The 10,927-nt window shown below is 37.9% G+C and overlaps 1 protein-coding gene across 1 annotated transcript in view; it reads left to right on the top strand.

The window, feature by feature from the left end:
- Nucleotides 1-9,113, top strand: part of hibadhb (3-hydroxyisobutyrate dehydrogenase b) — a 9,496-nt gene extending 383 nt beyond the window's left edge. Inside the window, exons 2-8 of the mRNA XM_026940219.3 lie at nucleotides 300-457; nucleotides 1,140-1,249; nucleotides 2,021-2,142; nucleotides 7,338-7,471; nucleotides 7,572-7,648; nucleotides 7,860-8,016; nucleotides 8,298-9,113. Coding sequence (XP_026796020.1) covers nucleotides 300-457; nucleotides 1,140-1,249; nucleotides 2,021-2,142; nucleotides 7,338-7,471; nucleotides 7,572-7,648; nucleotides 7,860-8,016; nucleotides 8,298-8,456 — 917 coding nt within the window. The 3' untranslated portion in view covers nucleotides 8,457-9,113. The remainder of the gene's footprint in view (nucleotides 1-299; nucleotides 458-1,139; nucleotides 1,250-2,020; nucleotides 2,143-7,337; nucleotides 7,472-7,571; nucleotides 7,649-7,859; nucleotides 8,017-8,297) is intronic.
- Nucleotides 9,114-10,927: the final 1,814 nt, after the last annotated feature.

Raw genomic sequence — 10,927 nt, 5'->3', positions numbered from 1 at the left:
TCAGTGACAGGTTATGTGTTCATTTGTTAGCCTAACGCTATCTCCCCATCTAGGCTTTGTCAGATTTAAGTGCAAGCTTTAGGTTTAAACCATTTTTTTAGTGACTGTCCAATATCGACTTGTGGTGCAGGATTTTCAGAACTCTGCAGTCCTGACCTTTAAATCACACACCCTTCTTCTCTGCAACTCTTAAATAAGTTACTGGTTTGTCAGTTCACCTTGAGATTAGCTGAAGGACATCACTGTTGCACAAGGACTTTCATGTGTGTTCATTATGTTATGATTTTTTTTTGTTTTAGTCTCCAGATCCATGGCCTCCAAAACCCAGGTGGGCTTCATTGGCCTGGGGAATATGGGAAACCCGATGGCCAAGAACCTGATCAAACACGGCTACCCTGTGATTGCTACAGATGTCTTCCCTGAGTCTTGCAAAGAGCTACAGGAACTGGGTGCCCAAGTGAGAATGCATCAAACATGACTGCATTACTTACAAAGACTATTCATTTAGGTGTTGGTTTTTTAATTGAACTAAGGTGGCACAGCAGGCTCTCCGGAGTCCGCGGTTCAATCCTGATCTCGGGTTACTGTCTGTGTGGAGTTTTCTGTGTTTTGTGTAAGTGCAGGTTTCTTCTGGGTCCTCCCGTTTCCTCCCACCTCCAAAATACGTACCTGTAGGTGGATTGGCTATGCTAAATTGCCCCAAGGGTGTGTGTGTGCGCGTGTGTGTGTGCGCGTGTGTGTGCGCGTGTGTGTGCGCGTGTGTGTGCGCGTGTGTGTGCGCGTGTGTGTGCGCGTGTGTGTGCGCGTGTGTGCGCGCGCGTGTGTGCGCGTGTGTGCGCGGGCATGGTGCCCTGTGTTCGGCTCGCATCCCATCCAGGGAGTATTCCCACCTCACACCCAGTGTTCGCGGGATAGGTTCCGGAGCCGTTGTGACCCTGACCAGGATAAAATGTTTACTAATGATGAATGGATGAATTACTGAATTGAACCAACTGGTAGTTACAATGCAACTTTGAATTTATCATTTCTTTGATTATGCTGTCATATTTATGTAGTGTAAAGTATGGACATTTTATGTTGCAAATTTTGCAATTCCTGTTTATTTGGTTTATTTAATTTCTTGTGTTGCATGGTCATAGATCTTGGACACGCCAGCAGATGTGGCAGACAAGGCAGACCGCATCATCACAATGCTGCCATCCAGTCCTAATGTTATTGACGTGTACACAGGCTCCAATGGAATTCTGAAGTAAGCCTGTTTGCTGTTTTCAATCCTTCACGTCACAACTTTAACCTATGTTTTTTCGGTTAAATGATGTTCTTTAAGGGTGTAATGATTTCACTACAGATGTAAAAAGAATAATAATGTCATAATGTATTAACAGTGTATCAGAATTATTGTTGATACTTCCATTTGTCTTATCCTTGGATTTTTCATATTGTGTCATTTATAGAAAATGGGCATCTGCGTGCACTATATCAGACTAGAATGGGATGTGAAGGGATTAAGTTATGCACACACTCATGCTCAAATAACAATAGGCTTTTTTTCCTACGTGATTTGTACTAATTTTTTGCAATTACATTTTCTAGTTCAAAAGTAGTATTTCATAGTACATATATTTTGTGGTGTGTATATATTATTTTCTACTCTTCAAACAGCCAAGGCAAACATTTTAATTAGAGCATTGTGTAATAATTACATCATTTAATACATAAAATATCAAGAATCAGACAGAATTCTAACATCAGGCAAAAATCACATGAAAATCTGTTTATTGTTACTCTCTTAACATTCATGCATTACCATATTCCAGATTTAGTCATAAATCTCAACTCATTAATCTTGTTTAAGTAAAATTTTGGTTTACGTGAATCCGTACAAGTTATACAGTACCTATAGTTAATGTGTACTGTCTAGTGATAGAGTGGAGAGCTGGGAGCTTGGTATATTGACCTTAAAATATAAAACTAATTCCACTTTCTATGCTCTCGTATACTCATTGGTTTTGCTATACAGGAAGGTGAAGAAAGGCTCTCTGCTCATTGACTCCAGTACCATTGATCCTGCTGTGTCCAAGGAAATGGCTGTTGCTGCTGAGAAAATGGGTGCTGTTTTTATGGATGCTCCAGTATCTGGAGGTAAATCATGTACCCACCACAGTGGTTAATGTGACCAAAACCAGACAATACTGTTTTACTGGAGTGCAGTGTTTTATTGTTTTCACACCCACACATGTCCTGAACTGATGTGATTCATCCTGAGCTGATTTTTTTTCCACCTAAGCTCAGTATAAAAAAAAAAAAAAAAGTGATTCAGCTTTGATTCATCCTTTACCGTAAGTGATGTCCAAGAAGAGGCAATTAGCTGTGTTCTGAAAAGGAAGGGATATGGGCAGGGTCTTTATGCCTTTTATATTTTCAATGTGTTTATATCTATAAAATAATCTGATACCTGCAAAAAAAAAAAAAAAATTACACTTTTGGCAATTTCATTTATTTTCCATCACGGTGTTTAAAATTGCATTAGGTAAGATTAGTTAATTTTTTTTCAAGATTACCTCTCTAATAGTCAAGTAGATGAGTTAGACATTTGAAAGATATATATATATATATATATATATATATATATATATATAAATTTTTTTTTAAAATCTTCCCTGAGCTGTCCTACGCTTCTTTATTATGTTCTACAAGCAGGTTATTTGTACAAGTAAGAAAAAAAAAAAAAAAAAAAATCAACTACTGCACCTTTAAATCAGGGAGCTTGAAAGTAGTTAAATTGTTTTAGTAGTGGGTTTTCTTAAGTCATATTATATATGTAAATTTAAATAATACTTTTTTTAAATTATATGAATAAGCATATTTAAGGCACATCTTATTATTTATTTTTTTTAAATCATTTTTAAAGAATGCCTTTCTCTCTTTAACTTCCAGCCATTTTCACTGATCCCTCCCCCCAAAAATGAATATTTATAAGGCAGAACCAAGGTGTTCATTAATATTCATTAGTAGAATTGAGTACCTGAGGGCATATGCCAGTATAGCGTGCTCATTGAGGAGAGAAGCATTTTGCTTGTCATTAGACCCAGTTGATGTCTTTGCCCATTATCAGTGTAGGAAAACAGATTCATTATTTATTGTCAGAAACCCAGAGCTAATTCAGCTGCATGTAGTCATATTGACCTGTGTGTTCTGAACACTGTCCTGAGAGAAAGTTCCCAGCTATAAAAAGATGAGAGCGCAGTTGGAGGATCAGAGAAAATGAAAACTTTTGTCGTGGGAGAATAAGTGAATGAATTTATTTGCAGCAGAAATAGCACACTAAACTAAAGGGGTTGGAAATAGGGCAGGACGATATGACAATATCAATATTGTGATAAATCATTTCACAGTATGCTTTTCTGAGATATCGTAGATATTGTGATATCTTTGTTTTTGTTTTTTTTTAAATTAAAAAACTGACTGGAAACAGATGATTTTGTTGTTAGAATTTTGTAATAAAAATGAATTTTTAAATATAAAAATTAATATAATAAATTTTGCATACATTAAATAAGGTATCATCAAACAGTTTTTTTAATGCAATGTTACTGTATTGCTAGGAAATTGTTTGCTAATCTGCAAGGCCAATTCTTTTGTTTGTGCTATACACTGGACAGATTTAGGTTTGAGATCAAAAGATGAATATGAGGTGATTATGATTGGAATTTCAGCTTTCATTTCCTAATATTTACATCTAGATGTGTTAAACAACTTAGAACATGGCACCTTTTGTTGGAAGTGATCAGAAATATGACATGTGACTGACAGGTGTTTCTTGTTGCCCAGGTATACCCTGTTAGACTGACTGTTTAAATAATTAATAGCTCTGAATGTCTCCTCTTGGTTTGACCCCTGGGTTTTTCCTGTGAAGACTGGATTTGTTGTTAAAAAGGATAAACATGAAGATCAGAAAGCTATCTATGGGAGAAAAGCAAGCCATTTTGTATCTGAGAAAAGATGGAAAATCAGTCAGAGCCTTTGCACAAGCATTGGGCATAGCCAAAACAACAATTTGGAATGTGGTGATAATGAAAGAAACCACTGGCGTACTAACAACCAGACATTGAACAGGTTGGCCAAGGAAACCACCAGCAGTTGATGACAAACATTGTGAGAGCTGTGAAGGGAAAAACCCACAAACAATAGTCAGTGACGATAAGGTATCACAATCCACCATTTGAAGAAGACTTCGAGAGCAGAAATATAGAAGCCATACCACAAGATGCAAACCACTCATCAGCAGTAAGAATCTGAAGGCCAGATTGGAATTCAAAAACAAATACAGAGATGAGCCACAAAAATTCTGGAACCAAGATTAACCTCTACCATAGTGATAGAAAGGCCAAAGTGTAGAGAAAGAAAGAATCTGCTCATGATCCAAAACATACAAACTCATGGGTCAAGCACGGTGAAGGTAGTGTCATGGCTTGGGCTTGCATGGCTGCTTCTGGAATGGGCTCACTAATCTTTACTTTGGCAGCAGAATGAATTCAGAAGTCTACAGAAACATTCTGTCTTATTTAAAGAGAAATGCATCCAATCTAATTCTCATTCAGCAAGATAATATGCCAAAACACACTGCTAACACAACAAAGGACTTCATCAGTGGGGAAAAAGTGGAAGGTGTTAGACTGACCAAGCCAATCAGTCAACCAGTCTTTAACCCAACTGAGCATGCATTTCACCTCCTGATGGGGAGACTGAAAGGAGAAACATCCAAAACAAACAACAAATGAAATAAATGAAGGTACAAACCTGGAAAAGCATCACAAAAGAAGAACGCAACAGTTTGGTGATGTCAGTGGGTTGTCGGCTTGATGCAGTTATTGCAAGCAAAGGATATGCAACCAAATATCGTTATTTACTTTGACTATTTGTTCTAATAATTTTGCTCTGCCACCAAAGGTGCCATGTTCTAAATTGTTTAACACATGATGTAACTGTCAGGAAATGAAAGCTGAATTTCTGATCTCTTGTATCACATTCATCTTTTGATCTCAAACTCAAATGTCTTCGGTGTATAGCAAAAACAAAAGAATTGGCCTTGCTGTTCCAATTCTTTCAGAGGGGACTGATATTTCTGTCATATCTCAGACCCCTAGTTGGATATATTTTTCCGATTGCATACTTGCATACTAAATAGTATGAAACTTAGTGCACCACCAGATGTTTCATATAGTGTAGTAGTATACTGTTAGGAATGATAGAATGCTGTTTGGGAGCCTGTGTTTCATATGTGTTGACTTGGAAGTGCCAGTGAGTTATTCAGATGCATAGCTCATGTGACGCTCTTGCTTTTATGTTAATTACAGACATGGGCCACTCATCGTGAGTGTTCACATAAATCTCTAGCTTCATGCTAGAGATTAATAAGTCTAAATTCACCAGAGATACCACTAAGCTGAAGATACATACATATATATATATATATATATACACACACATACACACTGGCTGGAAATAAATTCTCATTGAACATTTTGCTTCAAGATAGAAATGTAATGTGTGCACATGGAGAGAGGCCTATCCAGTCTCCACGCCACTCCTTTGGAGATGCAAGGAGACTGCAGAAAGTGACTCATTCTATAAAGTTCATTTCCCACCCACAGACTGACTCCTGGGGTCTAAACACACACAAAATACATGTACACATGTTTCATACATGCTTTCTGTTTGTTCTCTGCCTCTCAGCTAAATATGACCCACGTTCTTTGAGCTCCTCAGCCACTTTTTACGATGCAGCCCCAGCAGATTAATGAAGATTTATGTTTTCAGTCTCTTTCCTACTGCACTGTGATTAAAGCTGTCCATGCTTAAACTGACTGTTCTGTATTGTATTTAGGAACACCATGCTGCAATCTCTCTATTAACTCCTAATCTGAAATGCCGCCTGTGCAGACCTTCTGACATAAGCTGCAGTATCTCTAGACCAACAAGGGAATGAGTCCAAGGCTGCTCGCTCAGTTTTAAACCTTTCACGTCCACTTTGAGGGAGGTTACAGATTAATGGAAATAGTAAATCACAGTTTTTGGACTGTCACAGATATGCATGAGCCTCTGTTCTGTTTTCATCTTTGGCTACAAATATGTTAGACACCTGCAGTGACAGGCATAGGCCACAACAGCACTTCTAATCCACTCTCAGCATGCACAGGCATCAGTGCATACACAAATAAAATATACATTTTTAAATAATCCTGGCAGTTACTGTAGTACAACCTTCCTTTCCTATAGGCTTGGTTGAATTGCAATAGCTACCTCATGTTCTAAGACAGCCGGTTCTTATACTGAGCCAGCACCCACTCTGTGCTTTATGGCCCTTTTAATCAGGAAGTTGTTGCCTCTGGCTTTTCGGCACGTAAACAACAGCACGCTACTAGTTTTCTTTCCTTAAATTGTTGCCTCTCCCGACAAGACTGCGTCAGCATGGTTTGGCATGGGCGCCGCTGAAACGGCTTTTGGGTGCGAAACAGTCATAAGAATTCCACAAACCTGCTCGGTCTCTGTACTTAGCCCCTCCAGTAGACATTATTCTCAGCTCTACTCTTGTGCCTGTGAACCGGCCGTAATGAAAAGTGAGCCACAACAAAACTGAGCATGACGTCACTTTTGTCCGTGTGTGAAAGTAGATGGAACTGCACTGCTATAATTATAGAACTTTTTCCTGCCTGTATAATTAAGGCCCTGAGATGGAGTCAAAGTAAAGAGCCACACAAGCTCTCAGCCTCTTTATTCTTATCATGTTTCTTTTTATTTATTTATTTGCATACTGTACCATTAATGTTCATTGGACCTGCAGTGGCATCTACAGATTGGAATTTGCAGGTCTTTTAAAGTTGTATGAAGAGGTGTATTTTTTTTGTTTAGCTTAACATGCATTATTTTATTTCTTTGCTGGCAGCTTTCTTTGGAAAGACACTTGACTCAAAGTTACCAGTGCTAAGAGTTGGCTTCATTTGCTGAAATTAAAAGCCTGGTTGAAACAGGCACCCTTCACTCACTCACTGGGTTTTACATTATGCATGCAGCCATGTTATACAAATTTATTTAGCAGTGCTCTGCTACATCTAACCCATCATATAAAGGGCTTTGCTGGGTATTTTAGTGAGGAAACAGCAAACATTAATAGCCTGATTTAAGTATCTCTGTGGTAATATTAATACTGCACTCATACATGACCACTATAATACATTTACTCATCTCAGAAGTTAATTGTAATGCCCTTTACAAGCTCAGCTAGGTATGGCCTAATTAGGTACCACCTTCAGAAAGCAGTTTTCTGATTGGCGCAGGTGTTGGAGCCGCCACTTCTGGTAAGCTGACCTTCATGGTTGGAGGAGCGGAGGAGGAATTCACAGCAGCCAAGGAGTTACTAAGCTGCATGGGAGCCAATGTAGTGTACTGCGGTCAGGTTGGCACAGGACAGGTATGCCTCTGACTCTGCATTTTTTGTTGCTCTTTTACTTTTCTGTGTCAGAAACTATGAGTTATGTTGTATTTGTGTAACACTGTTTTTCTCTTCAAAGGCTGCTAAGATCTGTAACAACATGCTGTTGGCAATAGGAATGATTGGCACTGCTGAGACCATGAACTTAGGCATCAGGTATAGTTGGCCAATCTTAGATTTTATTGAAGGTGAGAGAGTAAAATATGACAGTGAAAATCCTCTATATCACTCTTACTCCACATGTGCATTCTGGTCAGATTTGGCCAAGTTATTTTATTATTACTTTTTATTTGCATATTTGTAGACACTGTTGATCTCTGTCACACTCAGTGTTGTAATTAGTCTCTGTTTTGGTCTCCTCTGACAGGCTGGGGCTCGATCCCAAACTACTGGCAAAAATACTCAACATGAGCTCAGGCCGCTGCTGGTCCAGTGATACCTATAATCCTGTTCCAGGAGTAATGGAGGGAGTGCCCTCAGCCAACAACTATCAAGGGGGCTTTGGAACCACACTAATGGCTAAAGTAGGATTTGTCTGTTTTGTTTCGCTGTTTTCTTTCTGTCTCCCTCTCTCTTGCTCTCATTCACACTCTCCCAGCTAACTTACACCCTCCAAAAAACCTTGATTCTCTCTTTTCTTAAAAGAAAATCTTGTGTTAAATTCATATGCAGTGTGAACACCAATAGTACTTTAAATGTTTAGCTTGTTCCAGTGACTAGATCTCTGACATCATTTTGGTTAAATAAGGTTTAACAAGCAATGATGTAAAATAATTCAATAAAATAAAATCATGTTTTACTGCAGGATCTGGGACTTGCACAGAACACGGCGACAAACACGAAGACTCCTGTTCCACTGGGTTCACTGGCTCATCAGGTCTATCGAATGATGTGTGCACGTGGTTATGCCAACAAGGACTTCTCCTCTGTCTTCCAGTTCCTGCGTGAGGAGGAGGGTCAGTAGGGGGTGACACTCACTACTGTGGCCTAATTCCACTCTCTTGCCTCACCAAGACCTGGCCAGAGTAATGGTTGCACATAGTGCAACACTGACCTGTGTGATCTCAAAGACAAGTCTATGAATGAAGGAGTAGAACAGAGGATGTGAATGTATATATTTAAAGATATTCAGTCCTAAAGAGTTCAGTCCTTCTTTTTGGAATCATGTTACCTGTTTGGGCCTGCCCTGTACAAACCATGTTCCCATGTTTAACTCTTGACACTGTCAACCTGAGGCAGTGGTTGCTTTTGTTTCTTTATCAGATTCTGTGGTGTTGTGTCCTGTAGACCGACTTTCAATTATATGTGTGGTCATGTTGGAATTGCTCTTATGGTTTCAGCTGAAGGAACTGGCAGCGGCTGCAATGAGGAAGTGACCCGTTTAGACTCTACTAAATATAAACACTCCTTTGCCTGAGCTAACTGCGACACAGCACACCTTATCTTACAGTTCTGTAGCACTTGTTACTTTTTTTCTCCTTTTTTCATTGGTAATGGGTTTTTTCTAGTTTTATTTTCAGAGTTATTGCTGTCATGTCTAACAGGTTTGCAGTGGTGTCATGTCATAAATCTTATGTCTCTACTCTGAAATTAAAGCAGAAAAAAAAATCTGACAATGAAAGCTGGTTTCCTCCAGGTGATGCTTAAATTCCTGGCTAACACACTCACTGATGAGCTCCAAATGATCTTTTTCTCTTTTCTCGTTTTCCTTTCGGTGCGGTTTGTGTAGGCAGGTAAGAACACAGCAATCGCACTGCGGGATTTCAGTCCGGTTCGTAGAAAGTGATGCGACTCTGAATCGACTCAGCTGCAGAAAGTGAATCAAACATGCCGTGTGTAATGGGGTGCGTGCTGAAGGACTGAGCTGAGCAGAAATGCGATGTGTTTTTGGATATTTCGACCGAGGAACCGAAAAGAAAAAGTGGATGTGATGCACAAAATGGTTTTAAACAGTTATTTATATAATTCTCGAATACTTTATTCAGCGCCGGCTCTGTCTCTGTATTTCAGACCAGTTAATGAAAACGTTTTACAAATCCGTTTACAGCCCTATATGTCCATCACCCAAAGCTGATTTGTTTATTATTGGTTTGTTTAATTATATGCAGTGTGAAACCGAACCAAACACATCAATTTCGTTTGATTCGGATTAGACAAATAGACTAAAGAGTGAACGCGCCCTCACATTATATGGTCTGTAATGGCACTGTCCTAAAATCAGGAATTTAAGGCATGACATGCCGCAGTCCTGAGATTAGAAATATGAAAACCAGAGAAGCCAGGAAATGCACAAAAAATAAGCAACAATTATCAATTGGCTTACGATTATTGCTGCAAATATAAACACTGGTTATTTTACATGTTTATTTCTTCTTCACCTATATGATGATCTTGAAAATTAAATGAAGTAAGCCTAAAGATTAAAACCCCTTCATTACTGAGCAGCCTGAGCATTGGGGTTCCAAGTGGCAGATAAACAGGCCTGCATTTTCCCCTGTAACACTGTTAGGGAATGTGGGGAAGATCAAGATGACTAAATTGTAACTGTGCAGACACTATAATTATAACTGTCTTCAACTATTTATAACCCTTTTTTTTTTTTGCTGTCGGGTTTTTTTTTTTTTTTTTAAGTGTCATGATAAATTTTACATGACAAATTAAAGTCAAGGCAAAAGTAGTATGCCATTAACTGTCATGCAGTTTACACAAACTTAACCATTCTTCCTGCACCCTCTCATTTGATGAGTTTCACTCACTTCTCTCATCAGAAGTATTAAATATTTAGATATTTAATATTGTAATATTATATATATAAAACAAAAATGTTACAATGTGCTTTTTAAAAAACGATTAAAATGGTTATATATATATATATATATATATATATATATATATATATATATATATATATATATATATATATATAACAATTTTGATATAAACAATAATTAAATCGTTTTTTAAAAAGCACACTAACATTTTTGTTGTAATAGGCTGCCAAATAAGAGCAGAATAAAAACCCTCTCGTGTTTGTATTTGAATAGAGTGAATCAGAGAAAATAATCACCCGTCTTAATTTATTTACCTAAACAAGAAAAAAAAAATACAGTAAGACACAAATATCATAAAACTGAAACAAATACATATTAAACACTAATTGTGTACAAAAATTCGGAGTTATTTTGCAACTCACTGGGTTTACCTTTGGGTCAGTGTGCGACAGAAAACAAATGACCTGCAGACTGCAAGAAAGTTATGTTTTGTTCTCATTAAACTTAATTTGCATCTTAGCTGAATCGATTTAAATGAGATTTCTCTAGACATTATGTAAGCAATACCGTTCTTTTAAGCCAATTAGCCAAATAACGCTGAAAAGAAGCCTAACGTTATTTGGGGGAAATATGACTGAAGTTAAGAAAAGTGTAAACATTAGAT

The sequence above is a fragment of the Pangasianodon hypophthalmus genome, chromosome 1 (assembly GCF_027358585.1).
Source record: "Pangasianodon hypophthalmus isolate fPanHyp1 chromosome 1, fPanHyp1.pri, whole genome shotgun sequence".
Taxonomy (NCBI): Eukaryota; Metazoa; Chordata; class Actinopteri; order Siluriformes; family Pangasiidae; genus Pangasianodon; species Pangasianodon hypophthalmus.
Note: the sequence above shows the minus strand (reverse complement) of the source record. Positions and strands in the feature narration are given on the sequence as shown.